Below are 19547 nucleotides of genomic sequence, written 5' to 3' on the forward strand. Positions count from 1 at the left end.
GCCATATCAAACAAAAGACATAACTAGTTGCTTGGCAGATAAATTAAGATGTTTGAGACGGACTTGAAACATTGCTTTTCAACTGCATCGTCTAAACTTCTTATATTTTCTGGGTCCAATTCTTATAAAGAAAATTTAATTTAATACATATCTCACAAGTCATCATTTATCTACAAAACAGGCTTACTTAGGTTTTCTATTTTTATCAATAGTATAATTTTCCTGGAAATCTAGGTTTAAAATGAAGCAGCATGTCCTAGCATGTCCATGGGTTGACAAAATATGGTCCACAGGCTGTTGTAAAAGGTAGACAAGAGAACTGCCCAAGAGAACCTGATTTTGAAACCTTGTCTCTGATACATATTGGTTAAGTGTGAGTCTGGAAAAGTGACTAAATCTCTCAGTCTTCTAGGTAATTCTCTAATGTTAGAAATGGTTCAGAGTTTCCTCGGCTGGAAATTCCCTTTTATCAAAGTTATCATAGATTTAAGTCTCTGTCCCTAGCTATACTTTAAAATGTCCTTGTAGCCATATTTAAATCCTCTGACCTTTCCTTGTTATGTCAAATAAGTTACTAATGTCATCAATTCCTCATATTATGTGCTGTTACGTCTTCTCTCTCCTTTGTAATGGTGCCAATGTAGGCTTTGCTCTCAACTCATATTATTTATGGAAAAAAACTTAACTGTTCTTCCTTTAACCTGTCTCTCTCTTCTCTTATTCATACTGCACCTCTCCATCACTTAATTTTACTATAGAATATGAACTCATTAAGGGTAGGGTATCTTTGACTAGGGCTTGTGTATCCTCGGTACAACACCCCACCAGAAGTTACTTTTAATATATGTCTGTTGAATTGAATTTCTAGAACATCATTGTGCCCCTGTAACTTTCCTGCTTAACCTTTCCAGAGAGAGGTTCTCCATTTCTATTATTTCCAGAGCTTTTCTGTTTCTTTTTTTAACTTTTTTTTTTCTGAAGCAATTGGGTTTAAGTGATTTGCCCAGGATCACACAGCTAGGAAGTGTTAAGTATTTGAGACCAGATTTGGACTCAGGTAATCCTGACTTCAGGGCTGGTGTTCTATCCACTGTGCCATCTAGCTGCCTTGGGCTTCTCTATTTCTAAATGGAAAGCAAGCCAAGTCTTTTATTCGGGCATCCAAGTCTCTGGGTAATCTTGCAATACCATTCTCCATTTGAAGCAGGTTGGTATCTGAAGCCTAGCTGTTATAATCTCACCTGAGCCCATTGGCTCACACTATTCTCCCTACCTTGAATGTCCTGCTCACATCCTCCTGTCTACTTAACATTACCATACCAACTTTCTCCTTGCATTCCCTAAACTCCAATTGTGCTTTTTCTTTTTCCATCCCCAAGGCATGTATCAATCTTATATCTTATGACATCTCTTATATCATTTAATTTTAATAATGTTCACATATCCAAAACTTCCTGAACCAAGGACTACGTTATTGTCTTCTGCATCAGTAGCACTTAGAACAGTTGTTTAGGTTCAGTCATGTCCACTTCTTTGTGTCCCCGTTTTGGTTTTTCTGACAAAGACACTAGAGTGGTTTTCCATTTCCTTCTCCAGCTCATTTTAAAGATGAGGAAACTGAAGTAAACAAGGTTAAGTGAGTTGCCCAGGATCACACAGCTATTAAATGTCTGCGGCTGGATTCAAACTCAGGTCTTCTGGATCCCAGACCCAGCACTTTATCCATTCTGCCATCTAGCCATCTTACTAACACATAGTAAATACATAATATAAGCTTATTGACTAAGTATGTTAAGAACTTCATAAGCAAGGACATTACTCATATTTTGGAGATCACAGATGCATCAAATAATTAAGTTTTGAAGTAGATATCACAACTTCCCAGTTATAAACCTCTGAAGATCAGGAAATGGGCATAATCACATCCTAAGGTGAGACTCTGTCCCAAAGTCCATTGACATGGGACTCTCCTCACTGGCAGAGATAGATGTCCTGTCCTGGATGAGGGGTGGGATGGAATGGGTGAGAACAAGAGAGTTTCAGCCCTCATCCACTTCTCTTCAGGATTTGTGAAGATTTAAATCACTTCAGGTGCCTTCAGCTTCAAGAAGGAAAATATAAAAAGCCAATCCCACTTGGGTTGCTAAAGGAACGATACTGGGAAAACATGAGAGGAAGTGGGAGTCTGCATTTGGCAGGAAGGGGTTAAGCCTGAGATTAGAGAATTTGAGTTTCTATTTCTCTCCAATGATGAAGTTGGACTGAACCCAATCATAGCTCTCAGACTAATATCTAAAGAAGTAGACAGATATAATTCTAATGTAGTATCACCTCTCTCTGATGAGAGCACAGAGTAGCCTCCTGCCCAACTTTCTGCTTCTCCTCCTGACAGGAATGAAAATTTCCCCTTGAGAAAGGTGGAGAGAGACTAGACTAGAAATGTCACTTCTTCCTCCCTTCAAACCACAATACCCTATGCCAAGATTATAGGGACAGCTCTGAAAATCTTGGGTTCCTTGCTATACTTGACACAAAAAAATTTCCCTTCATTCCCCAGCTTGAGTTTATGAGATGCTTTTTTACATTTGCCAAGGTTAATTTGCATTTTATAGACTTCTTCAGCAGCTGAATTTGGAATGAAGAAACTAGAAAAGAGGCAAAGATAGGAGACAAGAGAAGAAAGGGAAGAAAAGAAGAGAAAAAAGATGATGGATGCTAGTCTCTTTCCTCTCCAGTATTCCCACCCAAAGGCAAAATACTGGTAGCCTTAGGTTCATTATGGCTCTGCAGAAAAATGAATGAGTGGACTTAATTTGATATGAAGTAGGCCTATATCCCTGTGGAGAAAGACTAAGTCAATATTAAAGGAAAGCTGCAGGTTAGTGCCTTGGTGATCTGGAAGAATTAATACTGTTTTCCAGATTGCCTAATTTACTCTTCTGGAGTAACTTCTTCATTTTGAGACTCAAGCTCATTAAATTAAAGGAGGGGAAAAAAACTTTCACCCTAGAAAATTTTGAACTTTTTCACATATGTCTTTAATTCTAGTAGTAAATACTCCAGATTGCATGTATGGAAAGTATATATGCTATGGCAGAAAGCAGTGAAGGTTCAAAATTGCCAGGCTGCTCTAACTGCTTCTTTAAAACTACATACATGGTCATGTTTTTTCTCTCCCCTTTTCCTTTCTAACTTTGCATAAAAACAGTTGTTCTCCTATCCTTTTGAAAGAATGCTATAAAACCTAAGCCCTGTGGTCTGAAATATATTTTGGTAAGAACTATACTCCCTTTGGCATTCAAAAGGCAAGAAATAGTGCCAAAAAGAAAGAGAGCAAGAGACCTTATCATCATTCAACCAGCTACTTACAATGGCAAGATAAAATGTTAAGCCCTAAGGTGAGGAACTGAATCCAAACAGAAGCTTTTAGCCTCACACATGCAATTTTTAATGTTATAGTATGCTCAGGGACAGAGGAGCCAGTCTATTACAGAAAGTCATGTTAGGATCACCTTAAATTTAAGCAAAATTAATTATACTACTAGTCAGTGATGTTTTGGATTGTTGCTTTGTTGCATTTTTTTCTAAGAATCTCTGCCTTTATTCTTCTTAATATAGCACTTTGACCTCATTAAAGGAAAGGAACTATTATTGTCAGCTTTCTGGGAAGTCATCCTATTAGAAAGAAATCAAAGGTCTGAATAATTCCAGACAAAAGATAATTTGACATTTAAAATTTGATCAGAAAATGCATACTTTAAAAAAAAAGGATTCTTGAAATGAGTTTTGCAAATTTAAGGTAGATAGATAGATAGGCAGACAGACAAATAACTTATTTCAATATAATTGGGGAGTTTTATTGCTGCTGTTTGGGGGAGGCAGTTGTTTGTTTCTTTTGACAGTCCTGTGTGTTTTATATATTAAAAACATCAGACTGAGAAGGGGTCCATAAGCTTCACCAGATTGCCAAAGGAATTCATGACACAAAGATAGGCTTTAGAATATGAATGTGACTAATCTTCTTGGAATTCTTTTTTAAATTGTTTTCTTTTTTCCTGGTTATACAGGTACATTAATTTAAAAAACCCATATATTTCTTTATGAATCACTTTGGGAGAGAAAAATCAGAACAAAAAAGGAAAATCTTCTTGGAATTCTGAATGGACAAAATATTGATATCACATTGTGAAGATCTGAAGATCTAAAATTTCAGTCCAGTTTCCCCTTCTCCATCCTCTACTTACTTATTTTTTCTTTCTCATTCTAAGTCAGCAATAGACTGCTCAGGAGCCAATTGGTATAAGGCTTATTATTTCTAACATTTTCTCTAGGGAAAATTTAAAAGGAGGAAGTTGAGATATCAGCAAAGCTATAAGAGAGAAGGTTGGATGCTGCCTTTAGTTAGTACCTGAGACTATAACTCAACTAAGATTTAAACATGTATTAGCTTTGAATAAACAGGAAAACAAAACTTGCCACATAGCTTTCACTGGTCACTATATTATAAAGAAATGACCATATATAAATCTATAGTTCCTTTTATCAAACCCTTTTATCATTAGAGACCACATCTAAATCCAAATTAATCATCAACAAGTTTGGTAATTAAGTAATAAGAAGACAGATTTTTAAACTGCCTAAAATAAAATTCATAACCTTTGTGAAATTCTTTAATGGATTGTAGGCAGAAAAAATGGAAAAAATCTGTGAAGACTACTGTAACAAACAATCTCTTCCATCAATAAGAATGCATCTATTTTTTATCTAGATTTTTCAAGGATATCAGTTTTTCTATATTGTATATCCCTAAAATACTTGGTTTGCCCTGGTTATAACACTAAAAGAAAAAAAAATGTCTTTTTAACTCTCTGAGTCATTCTCAGTCCATCAAAAACCACAGGTCCTCTAAACCTACCTCTATGAGGTATGTTTATGATATCTTTAGGTTTAGAGGTAAATCATATACTATGAGAAGTGCTTATTAAATAGAATCTTGTATAAATAATAAAACTATGCAGAAACTTTACATCCATAAATCATGAATATTTCAAGAAGAGAATTGGAATTAATCAGACATAGTAAATAGCAAATAAAATAAGAAAAAACTAAATTCTTCTTATATTAACAACTGGAAATAACTAGTTACTTATATGAGTCATGTCTGAATCAAATCATTGACTTGTTAGAGAAAAGATCAAAATAATATCAAATCAGAAGAAAGAATAAATGTGAAATGATATGACATGCAATTGAAACAAGTCCAACCTAAATTATTTTTAAACATTGTTGATGCCAAAAAGAAAAAAAGGTAAGGGGAAGGATTGGAGAGCAAATATCAACACTAGTTATAACTATTTCCTAAGGAGATCGAACCAATGTAAATCATTAATTGGCACAATCAAGAGAACAAAAAAAAAGTATAGAAATCATCATAACCAACAAACAAGTTCTCCTTATCAAGAACAAAACTAAAGTTGTAAATGGAAATGTAGATTTAGAATAAAGATTCATACATAAAGTTTACAAAGAAGAATTTTGAAAAACATCTCAAATATCAGCAAAGAGATAGATGCATTAAAAATTTGGCAAGAAATCTAATCAATTCTGATAATAGTATGTAAGTATGAAACTGGATGGAGGATAACAGAGAAAAAATTGAAAAGATACTTCAAAATTTAAACTATTTTAAACTATTGAATCAATGAAAGTGAAAGCCTTGACATTTGGACTCTTAAATCTAAACTTCTAATGTACTATATGACTAAGCAGAATGGATACTAAAGAAGCAAAGACTAGACCAAGTGTACTCAGAAGAGGTTCATAGTTAAGGTGACACAATGTTGAATTATTAATTCTCAAGCTATCTGGGGAAAAAAACCCATTTGCAGTTGAAAAAGGAGTGGCTAGGCAGGTTTTCTCAAAAAAATATTCAACAGACCATACTTCTTCAGTGACTAGTTGACTGAAAGGTATGGATCATAAAGGAACCTACTGAGCATATTGTTCATTGATTTTTTTAAGCATTTTATTTGGTAGAGTTACATCTCACCTCAAAGTCTCCTCCTCCAACAAAGTATTTCCCACATATGTGTTAAAATTATAAAATTTCTCTAAAATACCTAAGAACAAAGGTAACTTTGTTTTATGACCTTCTGTTTATAACAAATAAGGCATAAAAATGGGTGATTTATGCTTGCTAAAGGTGTTTGCCATTGAGGATGTACAGGAAACATTCCAAACAGAAAATAATTGTTTTCCAATTTTAAATTACTTTGGATGTTTTTGTTTGAAGACAGAATTATACTGATTAGATAAAGCCCTGATATACTGAAGATTTCTAAGTGAGATGCTTAATCATACAAAAAATGCTCAGTTTGTCATTCTATACATTAAAAACCAAGTGAATGAAGATTACTTATTAGTGTCAGAATATCGGTATAAACAGTCTATAAATCATCTAATAGTGTAACACAATCTGTCTGCTGCTATATGTTAAGAGTTAGCCATGATGTGGTAGTCTTAATAACAGATATCATTAACCTACTAGTCAATAGGAAGACATGAAATAAAGATGTCCCCCCATTAGCCTTTTTTGGTAAAATCATAGTTAACAACTGACATTTTCTAGTTGTTAAATGGGAAAAGTGGGAAGAACAAATAGAGCACTTTTCCATCAAATGGCACCAGTCAGCTTAGTAGTCATCCCTGGAACTGCACAAATTGAAGTTTATGATTTCTGTTTATTAAGGGCCAGGTCTCTCTTGATTTAAAACTGTACTTCCTAATGAACCATGTGGACTTTATTGAGCTGGCAACTTTCTGCCCATTAACAGAGCAGGAGTAGTTTGGTTTGAATTTTTCTCCTTCAGTAGAAAAGCATAGAATATAAACTAAGATCTTGGGGAAGCCTTCTCATCCTAGAAGTTCACTCTGCCCCTGAACTCCTTCCTCTGATTGCCCAGTTTCTCCTGGAACCTCCATTTTAAGGAATGTGTCACAGGCCAGTCATGTTCTCTCTGGAATTACTCTCCAGGCTCTATTATTGAGTCTTTGAACTTCTTTCTCTATCATTTCCATTTCCCCAACTATAGGAACTTTACCTCCCACACTTCTCAGTTTCCTTTTTTTTTCATTAGAATGTAAACTTCTTGAAGACAAGGAATGTTCTCTTCTAAATTTATATTCCCAGTGCTTATCATAATGCCTAGCATGTAGTAAGTGCTTAATAAATATTTGTTGATTTGTTGGGTAAACTAAAGAATAGGCTTGGATCTATATAATAAAGGACATGACTAGGAACTGTGACCTGACCTGACCAGTAGTTGTAGGTAAGGTTTCAAAACTCAGAACTTCCAAAGTCTTCCTCTTTTAACTTTTTCATATTGCCCTCTGTTGACCTGGAAAGCAGTAAGTGTAATTCTGCTATGGCCCTCTCTTTCTCCATGAGGAGTAGAGTTTTCTCTATTGCACAACTCTTTCCTCCTAGAGGACAGTAGCTTGTTAATTGGTCTGAGGCAGAGGTAAATGCAAAGTTACTTTGAGAGAGCAGAAAATACAGCATTTTAAAATTTCTTTTTCTCTTTTTCTTTTTGGGAAGCCTGCATAGCCTTATATTAATGAGGCTAATTAATGAACTCAGTTATAAAATAAAATTTTAGGAAATTTTCAAAAGACTAAATTAAAAGCTAAATCTAATAAAATGAAATATAATGAATATAAATGTGACCTATTATATTTAGGTTCTAAAAAACAACTTTACTTAGTGGGAAAGTAATGCCTATGTATTGGGTTTGACTCCTTAGAACAACATGAACTCCCCTGAGCTGATTAGCAGAAATCTCATGACCATGAAGAATGATTCATATTATGCTACTTTGTCACCTGACTCTCAGTTGCTTCTTCCCTTTGACTGAAGGACTAGAAGGTATAGTATTAAACTCCTCCTAAAACTTTCCTTTAAATAGAAGCCCCAATAGTGGTTCTCTTTAGTCATCCTCTCATCCTCTGCCCCTCCTTTTTTCCATCTTTCAGATTTTCATTTTCTTTTTGTGTGTTATCTTCTCTATTAGAGTATAAACTCTTTGAAGGCAAGGACTGTTTCTTGTTCTTATTTGTATCCTCAGCACTTAGCACAATACCTAGCATGAAGTAGGTGCTTAACAAATGCTTCTTGAATTGGATTGAACTCAATAGACAGCAGCTTATTTAAATATATATATATATATATATATATGTATGTATGTATATCTATATCTATATATAACTATATCTACTATCCATATCTATCTTTTTATGTATATATGTATTTACATATATGTGTTTGTGTGTGTGTGTGTGTGTGTGTGTGCGTGCATGAATATATATGCCTTTTGGAGGATTTCATATCCCAAAAGAACCAATAACATGAAATGTGGGCCAAGAAAGCTAATGAGAACTAATCCTCCATTGAGCCCAAAACTTGAGATGAAATAGTAATGTATGCTTTTCTAGTTAAACCCTTCTTGAATATTCTATCCACTTCTAGGCACCATTTTAGGTAAGACATTGCTAAACCTAAAAATATTCAGAGAAGAGCAACCAGGTCAGTTAAGGGCCTCAACTTTATACTATTTGAGATCAATCAAAAGAATTTGGAATGTTCAAGTTTGGGAAGAAAAGATTTATAGAAAATTGGGTAAAATGAGTATCTTCAAGTATTTGGATGATTACACAAAGAAGAGGATTCATCTTACTCTGTCTCCCAAGAGAAAAATGCTAAAAAAGAAAAAAAAAAAAAAAAAAAAAAAAGGTAAAAGGTACAAAGAGATAAATGTAGGCTTAATGTAAAGAAAAATGAAAAACTTCTTAATTATTTTTTTTGGAGGGGGGCAAGGCAATTCAGATTAAGTGACATGCCCAGGATCATATAATTAAAGTGTTAAGTGTCTGAAGCTAGATTTTAATTTAGGTTCTCCTGACTCTATCAGTGCTCTACCCACTGTGCTATCTAGCTGTCCCTGAGCCTTTTTAATTATTAAAGATATCCAAAAAAGGAAAGGTATACTTCAAGAAGTAGTGAAGTCCTTTGGGTATGATATATAAAGGATTCTTATATAGATACAAATTCTACTAAGTGACCTCTGAAGTTCCTTCTAACTCTTAAAATGTCTGTTTTTGTGAAGGCTGGTCCCTATGGGCTTATGGCAGGTATTGATTATTAATCCATTGCCATGATTTTTCAAGGAATAACTGTAAATCTTAATTTTTTAGGATTATGGTTAAAGATCCTGTTTTTATTATAAGGACTTATTGTCAGTAGTTTTATATTTATTCTGAGCTATGATTAACTTCTGGTAGCCCATGTGTTTGATGCGTTACAGATTATATGAAATTTGAATGTTTATTATTGAACTAAGAATGTGCATGCTATGTGTCTCTTGGCAGAAAGGTGATGAATTGTAGGTACTTATAATGAGATCTAGATTATGAGATAAAACTAATGTGGAGACTTGATCTGCATGACTATGTGTATTTTACACATAAAGGTTTTCATTTGAAAGAGGGAATTGTGAGAGCAGAGTAGGGGTAGTGGTGATATAATTTCAGAGAGAGCAGAGAAACAAAGTGACAGAGAGGCAGAGAAAGTGCCTCTGAAATGTTCAAGAAATACACAGGAGAAAACAAGAAGTTCCAAAAGGGACACAAGATAGGGTAATGTTGATACTATTGTATTAAACAATTTGTACTTTTAAAATAATATATAATAATGATTTATACTTCATATGGAGTCCTCTTTTCTTGTACTTCATATATGAAAATGTTCCTGTTTATTAACATTTGTCAAGTTCAAAATAAGAAACAAAAATAAAAAGAATGTTTCCTATGATCCAAGTACCTAAATTTCCCATTAAATCTTCTACCTACCCATCAAAAGCAATGAACAGGGCTGAAGAGACCACAAACCAGATTGCTTTTGAAAAACTGCAGCTGGTCAAAAGTGGGATAAAAGCATGTATAGATACAACAATTAAGTCCATCATTATGACTTGCAAGTCAATTTAAAGCACATTCTTTATTAATGGGCCAATAATGTCATCTGATAACAATTATCACATGATAATAATAATTTTATTATTCATAAATATTAAAAGGAGTTTTGAAAGCAGTAAGACACAGTGGAGGAGTGCTGGCTCTGGAGTCAGTAGACCTGAATTCATATCTGCAGATGCTTCATGTGGGAAGGACTGTGAGCAAATGACTTAAATTCATTGTGTCATGGCTTCTTTATTGGAGGGTTGAATTTCATGGCCTCTGAAGTCTCTTCTAACTCTGAATATGTGATCCTCACACCCTATCTATGATTCTAAATTTCTCCCTGAAACATAAACCCATCTTTTCACCACTAATATTTTTCTATTGATGCACTATAGCTCTGAATCACAGAGTATCCAAATCTCTGAAATATTCATGTTAAGGGTCACCCAAAGGTTATTTGTAAAGAACTTTTTTCAGACTAAATTAGGTTGCAATATATTACCAATGAACACTTGCCCAGAAGATATATCATGAGATATTAAATGAATGAAAAAATTATTAAGGGCCCATTATGTACCAGACAGTATAATTGGTACTGAGGATATAAATCTAAAAATGAAATAGTCCCTATCCTCATAAAGCTTACATCCCCATTTTATAGAGAAGGAAACTGAGGCAGAGAGAAATTATATGACTTGCCCTGGGTCACATAATTAACTAGTGCCTGATATAGGATTCAAACTCAAGTTTTCCAAAATTCCAAATTTATTGACTATTCAACCTGATTAATTAATAATTATTAGAGTTAGCACAAAATGGTAGTTCAAAAACTGACCTCAAAACCAAGGAAGATGGAGGTTTTAGTACTATCTCTGACACATATTGGCTGTGTGATTCTAAGAAAGTGACAATCTTTCAATACCCCTAGAAATTTTCTTTAAAATGTATAAGTTGCAGAGAAAGTACCAACCTACAAAGGTATAAAGAATTCTTTTACCCGAAATTCTATCAATAAAATCAGAAATCTAGACTCAATTCTATTAGTAAAGCAACTATCATTTTGGAGACTGATCTGCAAAATTAAAAATAGAGCTCTACCAGTACCGCTGGGGGCTCAAGGATGCCATCTCTCTGGGGGATGGATAAGGCCCTTCCTCTAGGCAGAGGCAGTAGGTTACAGAGAGACACAGATGCTATTGGGGCCTAGGAAAAAACCCCACAGACAATTGGGAAGTCCAGATCCACCTGCCCATAGTCCTGGAGAACTTGTTCCTACAGGATTGGTCGCTGGTGACCTTCACGAAAAAGCTCTTCAAAGTGCCAGCCAAGAAAACCGTTGATAACATTCTGACCACATTTGCCATCTTCCAGCCAAACTTCTGGTTCACTGATGAGAAGTATGTCATTGATGGTCTAGTGGCTGTGATCAAGGAGTACTTTGACTTGCTGTTGACCACCCAGCTGCTCTATGATTTTGAGAGATCTCAGTATGCTGATATCTTGACCCATTTCCCCATTTTGCAGATGTCCCAGATCTCTGGCAGTGCCCACCTTTTGCACCTCTTCCCAAAACTGGGCTCTGTGCTGGCCTGCAGTCCTCTGAATAACAGCAGCATTCATATGTTTATGAACCATTTACAAGATTTCCTGGAATATCTGGCCAGAAATCCTTCTCAGCTACTTACAGAAGCCAGTGATTAACAGCTGGGTCCTGAGTAGGGACAAAAATCTGAATGAGGACTTGGCGAGTTTGGCTCCTGCCAGATCAGCATTTTTCAGAGCCTATCTTTTGGGTATGTCGGCCCATATTTTGTCAAAACAATCTGTTCCTCTATAGTATTTGCATTGTTTCAGGGTTGTTGTTTATTCCTTTGTTTCTATTAGCTACTTCCATGGAGAAAACCTCTTCTCTCTTTACAGAGGAGTAACTAGTGTTTGCAATAATAGACATAGACATTGCAATGCCGAGTAGGAACATTTCCTGCCTGCCTAAATGACCACAGTGTGTACTTCGGTTTACTTTGCATTCTGCCTCAGAACTTAGGTCATGCTCAAATGACCAAAGGCCTTGACTACAATTGTTAGTACTAAAAACTGCTATTTGAACCAGGTATGGGTATGTTGGATTATCTGACCAACGGGATTGGTTACCTGCCCCCTCTTTCCATGTAACATCAATGGTCTTCCACATGCTTTATCTCTATGTTCCAAAAACTGGTCTATTCTGATGTTTACTGTATTGTTTCCAATATACATTTAGACAACAGGAATAAAGTTAGCTTCTGTTTTGACAGATGTCTAGAAAATTTCCTCTTTCACAGGTCTTTTTAAAGTACCAAAAAAGAATTAATTTTGCTGCCCCCAAATGTTATACATATTTTAGGGTTCTGTGCTTTTAAATCTCAGTACTGTGCTAATGCTCAGAGACCAAAACCTTAGCGATTTTTAGTGCTAAAAACATTGCCATTTTAACTAAGAAAAAATATGGTGGGTTTTCTGGTACATGGGGCTGGCTATCTGCCCCCTTTTGCTATGTGACTATACTTCTCTTCCACATGCTGTATTTCCATGTTCCAATTAATGATGTTTTCTGTATTGATTCCAATGTATAAGTAGGTGACAGAAGAAAAACACTCATCTGTTATTGGCAGATGTCTAGGAAAATTGCTCTTTCAAAGTTCTCTTACAAGTTTTTATAAATATGAGTTGCTGGGGGAAAAAAAACCCTCCTAATCTCAAGAAAACACTTAATGGGGTGAAGATACATTGAAAAAGAATCATGAATTATCCAAAGTAACTTGTTATATACCATGGAGATCACATAAAAAAATTTTTTATTGCTATTTCATTTTTAAGTGACTTACATTTTAATAGAGGCATGATAGAGGAAGGCCTTAAAATTAGGAAGACTGGATCCAAGCCCCACCTGTTCCATTTACTAATTTTGTAATTCTAAGCAATTCATAATAACCTCTCAGTGTCCCAAGGAAGTATCTAATACTATCAGCTGAAGAGCTATTGCTGATTTATAAAAGAAATTTTGTTAATGAGATTTTGTCACACTAGTGAGATCATAGGTTCTTTTCAATGACCAACAGAATATAGGATGGAGTAGTCTAAAGACTTCTCTGTGATCTGATGTATTAAATATCCTGTTTCTGGATTTCCAGGATTACATGAAAAATGTATATGTTGGTAAGAATATTTTAGGAAGTTAATTTGTAGGTAAAAGTCTGAATCTATATTATTTTTCCTCCTGATATATTTTTACGGATGAAATATATTCTCAGCTCCTGGAAAAAGTGTCTGAGCCTTTTAATGGAATTCCTCAGTCATGTGCTTTGCATGGCTATACAGAGCATTCAATTTGGCTGCTTCATATTTAGAATGAGAATTAACCTGGCTTTGCTGGTACAGTTGACCCCTCTAATTTTTTATCCTGCCCCAAGCACCCTGACAAGTTGATCTTTTATAATTACCCAAAATAATGAATAAAACCTAGAAATGGAAAATTGATATGTCAGAGTAGAGAAGACTTACAAAAAGGGTAAAGGGGGGAACTCTGATATAGGCACTGAAAATAGAGAAGGGTTAGACAACATTGAGCTAAACTGGTTGGGGAGGAGAAAAAGAAAGGAAAAGGAAGGTAAGAGGAAAGAAGGAGAAAACTAAAGGAAAGGGAAGAGTTAAAAAAGGAAAAGGGAAAGGAAGGGAAAGTAGAAAGGGTATGTGTGTGTGTGTGTGTGTGTGTGTGTGTGTGTGTGTGTGTGTTCTTCAATTTCAAAAGAAGTATACAGATTGTAATCTACTATTATGTGCCTAAAGGTTTTCTTTTCCTTTCACAAGTGTCATACTGTAATTCTCCTTTTAGGTTTTAATAGTCAACAATTCATAAAAGAAAGCTTGCATTTGGTGACATAGTGCATGATGAATTATCTTTCTTTCTCTTTCTACAGATTACATATTTCTAAATTTTGTCCCTTTTCCCAACTCCACCCCCCTAATCTTGTACTTTTTAAAAGTATAATGACAGATTCAGAAGTTGGATTAAGAGTTAGATTAAGAGATCAGGTTTGTCTTTTTACTTAGCTCATGAGGAAACTAGCACAGAGAAATTTTAAAATGCCACTAATGATAGCAAAACATTTAGGATCAAAGTCCTAACAATTCTGGTCCATTTCTGTTTTCATTTGCCCAATCAGTGGGATCATTGCAAGGGTAGGGTTTTGAATGGAAAAAATACTTAAGGAGTAATGGTTCAAAATAACATTCTAACCAATGAAGTTGAATCACTTTCCTCCCCCCAACTCCCACCCTCCAGAGGTCTATCTTAATAGGAATATTCAGGCTTATTTTCTTCTTAAAAGTGGTGGTCATTTACATTATCTTTCTGAGTACTTAGTACTTAGTAGAAAGTAGTAGAAAGGGAACTAGTTAGATTCTACCCTTGAATTAATCAACCGGTCCAGTAAATTCTCTTAAAGAATCAACACATTCTAGGCAGGAAGAAAAGGAGGAAGATAGGATTGATGACTGATACAGCCTTTATATTTAATAGATTTGAAGACTGTCACACAAGAATTTACCAAGAAATATTCATGACTTTATTGATTATTAGATACACTTTTCATTAAAATCATATATATTATCTTCTTTTATCATTTTGGGGGTTTGACAGTAGTTGTTGTACTAGTTGTTTTTTAATAAGATTCTGAAGCATAAGAAAACCAAAAAAGGGAAGAAGAAGGAAAAAAAAAAAAGAAGGAAAACATATTGCCTAAAACGTTTTCTGAACTAGCACTTTCTAAAAGTTGGTAACACAAAGCTGATTCTTGGGAGGTAACATTATGACATCAATTGAGTTGTTTGCTTTCTCCAACAAGATTGTTACAAACACTATAACAGCTGTTCTGGGTCTTTCTCACATTGGGAAAAAATGTTCCATTTCACAGCTATGATTTCATACATATGAAATATGGCCCTCAGGTGGCCTAAGAATCTTTAGCTTATGATAGAATTTTTAATTAAGTTGTATATAATACTCACACGAAACATGAAGCAAACATATGTGGGTATAAGAGTTGAGATTTTGTCCCTCCTTTTGCTTTGGCTTCCCATTATTTGTAATATGACAAAGAACTGGTGCCAGAGGAGAGAAAAACAGGCAAACCTAAGAAATTATAAGAACCCTTAATCCAAGAACTGGTATGCAATATATAGAGAACAGTCCAGTTCAATCCCCCAACTTCCAACAGATCTATGATTAAACTGTCCAAGACAGATGTTTATCCTGAGTCCTATTTTGGGTTGTGCCACAGACTTATTTTGTGTCTTTAAATAGTCATCTAACTTTTCTGAGTTTTAATTTATCTAGTTCTAAAATAAACACAAATCCCACCTACTATCTATTTTGTATTCAATTTAGCTCATCATTCTACATGAAATATCTTGTATTAGAAAAGCTTCACCAGATGTTATTCTCTAATTGCTTTATGTGTATATATCTCTTCTCCACAATATTATGAATTCCTTGAGGAAAAGACTTATTTCATACACTCCACTACAACTAGCAGGGGGCTAAACCCAAGGCAATGAAATGATTACCAAAATCCCTTCTTCATTATCATTATGACTGACTCTACCACCACCACCTTGAATAAGGAAAGACTTCATGACATAGTAGATAGAGAGCAAATCTTAGAGCCAGAAAGATCTAGTTTGAAATGTAGCCTACAAACTACATGGACTGCATTACACAAAATCATTTAACCTTTCCATGTTTCCCCCAAATTTTTTTTTTTTTCTAAATCTATAAGTTACAGATGAATCAGATGGATGCAGATGAATAGATCTGCACTAGTGGGAAATTTCCACAGAAGGAATTCCTGACACTGATCATATCACATTGAGATCTTCCCCATTCAAACCTTTCCACAACAAGTTGAGTTGAATTAAGAGATGCAAATAAATTAAGGAAACATTCCATTACTTAGTAAATCTTGCCATATCTATACTACATGCTCTCAAAGAGCTCAGAAATGCTGCATTTTTAATCATAAGGGCTGCTTTTGTTTAAAAGACATACTTTTCTCCTTCCTGTAGGTCCATGAAGGTTTATTACATTCTAATAAAATAAATGAGGTTGGAAAAATAACTTTTGTCAAGCAGATCATCCATGGAGAGCCAACTGGAATATAGTGCAATCAATACTTGCAATCAAGCCACCATGTTCACCATTCAGAGAACATATAATTATAGCACTAGAACAAATCTTAAAGGCAATCTCTCGTTTAACAGATATGGAAACTTAGCACCCAAAAAGTCAATTCATCTGCCTAAGATCACATAGTTAATGACACAGCTAGTGTATAAAATCAAATTTCCTGATTTCTAACTCATCTCAAAGAGTCTCAGAAGACTGAAACTCAGGTTTAATTGTCTAAACAAAAGTCAAACAATTCCAGTTTTCTAAGGCCAGATCCAGTATACTTTCCTCTGCCATTCAGGAAATATGCTTCCAATGTAGAGTACATGATTTTAATAGAGCTTTTGAACACATATTAGTGTTTCTTCCACTAACCTATGCTTTTGGGAATATCTCTCAAAATCTACCACTTAGGCATGAAATTCTTTGAAAAGAACTCAGCTATAAGAAACTATGGAAAGCCCAAAGAATGAGTGTACTCTCTGTACAGAATTTCTAATTTGTGCTTTGTCCTCAGTGTTTACCTTCATTATTGCTTTTCTTTTACATGTCAGAACTGAAAATAAACGCCTCCCTATAGGCAACACATCCAACAGGACCATGACCACCAACACATATTCCTCCCTTAGAAGACACCTCACAACAAATACCCTCTGTTTTATATACTTATTTATGCATATTCCTATAGTTTTCTCTCTCATTGTTCTGAGAGAGAACTATCTTTCTTTACCTTTCTCCTTTCTTGGTTATCCTGAGTTCTGGGAGATTGAGACCACATATCCTTTAGGAAGTGATTGTTTTTCTCTTTGGTCCTATCCTCAAGCATGCCCTTCAATTCTGTCAGTAGAAATAGTAACAACAATGATGACTATTACTTCTATAACTCACAATTATATAATGTTTTATAGTTTTAAAACAGTTCACATAACAACTCATTTTATCCTTTAAACAACCATATGAACTAGCTCATGTAAGTAAGAAGCAATGATCAGGGAAGCTGCATTAAATTGATAAAGTTAAAAGAGGGAGATGTGATAACTTCATTAATACCTTACTGAGTTGAAGATATCTCTGGGGTTTGGGTACTTTTCTATCCAATGACAACTCATGAAGAATGAGTAATTAAATCTCAGTATCTGAGGATAATTTGAATTAGCCTGGGACATTGTGACTCAGAACCATCCCTTTGAATAGGACCTGTAAGAGTTCAATGCTTAGCACAATGATCAGTACATAATAAGTACTTACTAAACATTTGTTGATTTGATTTGAGAATCACTCAGTGATTTCCAGAAAATCATGAGAGCAGACCCTGGCCAATAGGAGTAGGGGTGGTAAAGGATAGAGAAGCAAAGAGATTAAAGTCTTCTTTTCACCACAACTCTCTAGAAAACAATCAGAGCCGCACATGATAGCAATGAAGAAGCAACATATATAATCTCTCTGCCCAAGTAATATAGGGACATTAGTGGAGGAGCAAGAGTTCCTGGATCCCAAATGATCTGAGCTAGCAGAAAGATGTTGTAGTTGTAGAAAAAAAGTTGCAAGGCTTTTAACCTCATGATCCTTTTGTCCAGAAACTCTGAAAGTCTTCCCCTCCCCATTTGATTTTTTTTTTTTATTAACTAGGTAAAAAAGGTCATTCTTTGCTTCAATTCTTACCTAGTCTTAATCACTGATTGCTTCAGTCAAAGTGAGACTTGTTAACTATGCTTTGGGGAATATCTCCCAAGATCTACCACTTAGACATGATATTCTTTGAAAAGTGCTTTGCAAAGCACTCAGCTATGAGAAACTATGGAAACTTCAAATAACGAGTCATTTCCAGTTATTCTGACCTACATCTTGCCATTGGACCCAAATAGCTCTGGAGGAGAAAAAGCCAGGCTGGTGACTTTGCACAGTGGCCTACCCTCACTTAAATTCAATTCACTTTCCTGTCATGATATCATTTCTTTGATGTGATGGTCTTCCTGGAGAACAAAGAACAAACAACAACAACCTAGGAAAGAGAAATCCATAAGAAAAGTGATAGAAATTCCTAAATCATAGCCTTTTGGAGGAGTATAGAGAGTTCCTGAAACTGCAGTCTTCTAAAGGATTATCAAGAATCTCTGCACCAAGGATCAACCATATATCCCAGAAGTTGGAAGAACAACACAAGATTAAGCCAGAATATTTTTTTCTTTTTAATTAATTAATTAATCATTTTTAAATTGTAGTAAGTATATTTGTTTTTAATACACATTGCTTTATGAATCATGTTGGGAGAGAAAAATCAGAGCAAAAGGGAAAAACCATGGAAGAGATTTAAAAAAAAAAAAAAAGAAATGAATATAGCATATGTTGATTTATATTCAATCTCCTTAGATCTTTTTCCGGGTGCAGATGGCATTTTCTGTCCAAAGACTTTGGAATTGATTCAGGTCACTGAACTGCTTAGAAGAAGCAAGCCTTTCATATTTGATCATCACACATTCTTGCTGTTTTTGTACAATGTATTCCTGGTTCTGCTTGTTTCACTTAGCATCAGTTCATGTAAATCTTTCTATGCTTTTCTATAATCAGCTTGTTCACATTTTTTTTTTATAGAACAATAATGTTCCATTATCTTGTTGTATCACAGCTTATTCAGTCATTCTGCAATTGATGGGCATCCACTCTTTTTCTAATTCTTTGCTACCACAAAAAGAGTTGCTACAAACATTTTTGCATATGTGGGTCCTTTTTTTCCTTTATGATTGCCTTAGGATTCAGAATCAGTAATGGCACTGCTGGATCAAAGGGTGTGCACAGTTTTATAGCCCTTTGGGCATATTTACAGATTACTCTTCAGAATGGTTGGATCATTTCACAACTCCCCCAACAAAACATTAGCGTTCCAATTTTCCCATATCTCCTCCCCCATTTATCATTATCTTTTCTTGTCATTTTAACCAATCTGAAAAGTAGGAGGTGGCACTTCAGAGTTGTTTTAATTTGGATTTCTTTAAACAATAGTGATTTTTTCATATAACTATAAATGGCTTTGATTTTGCCATCTGAAAATAGTCTATTCATATCCTTTGACCATTTATATCAACTGATGAATTACTTATATTCTTATAAATTTGACAGTTCTTTATATATTTTAGAAATAAGGCCTTTATTAGAAATACTGTCTGGAAAGATTTTTTTTCCCAGCTTTGTACTTCCCTTTTAATCTTATTTCTGTTGGTTTTGGTTGTGCAAAAACTTTTTAATTTAATGTAATTAAAATTGACCATTTTACCTTTCATAATGTTCTCTGATTCTTCTTTAGTCATAAATTCCTCTTTTCTTGAGATCT

The 19547-nt window shown here is 34.7% G+C and overlaps 1 protein-coding gene across 1 annotated transcript in view; it reads left to right on the plus strand.

Annotated features, from left to right (window-relative positions):
• The window catches only part of LOC100915038 (mortality factor 4-like protein 1), a 61468-nt gene extending 49753 nt beyond the window's left edge, over positions 1-11715 (plus strand). The window contains exon 4 of the mRNA XM_012540150.1: positions 11293-11715. Within this exon, the coding sequence (XP_012395604.1) occupies positions 11293-11715 (423 nt within the window). The remainder of the gene's footprint in view (positions 1-11292) is intronic.
• Positions 11716-19547: the final 7832 nt, after the last annotated feature.

Source organism: Sarcophilus harrisii, chromosome 2 (genome assembly GCF_902635505.1).
Source record: "Sarcophilus harrisii chromosome 2, mSarHar1.11, whole genome shotgun sequence".
In the NCBI taxonomy this organism is placed as follows: Eukaryota; Metazoa; Chordata; class Mammalia; order Dasyuromorphia; family Dasyuridae; genus Sarcophilus; species Sarcophilus harrisii.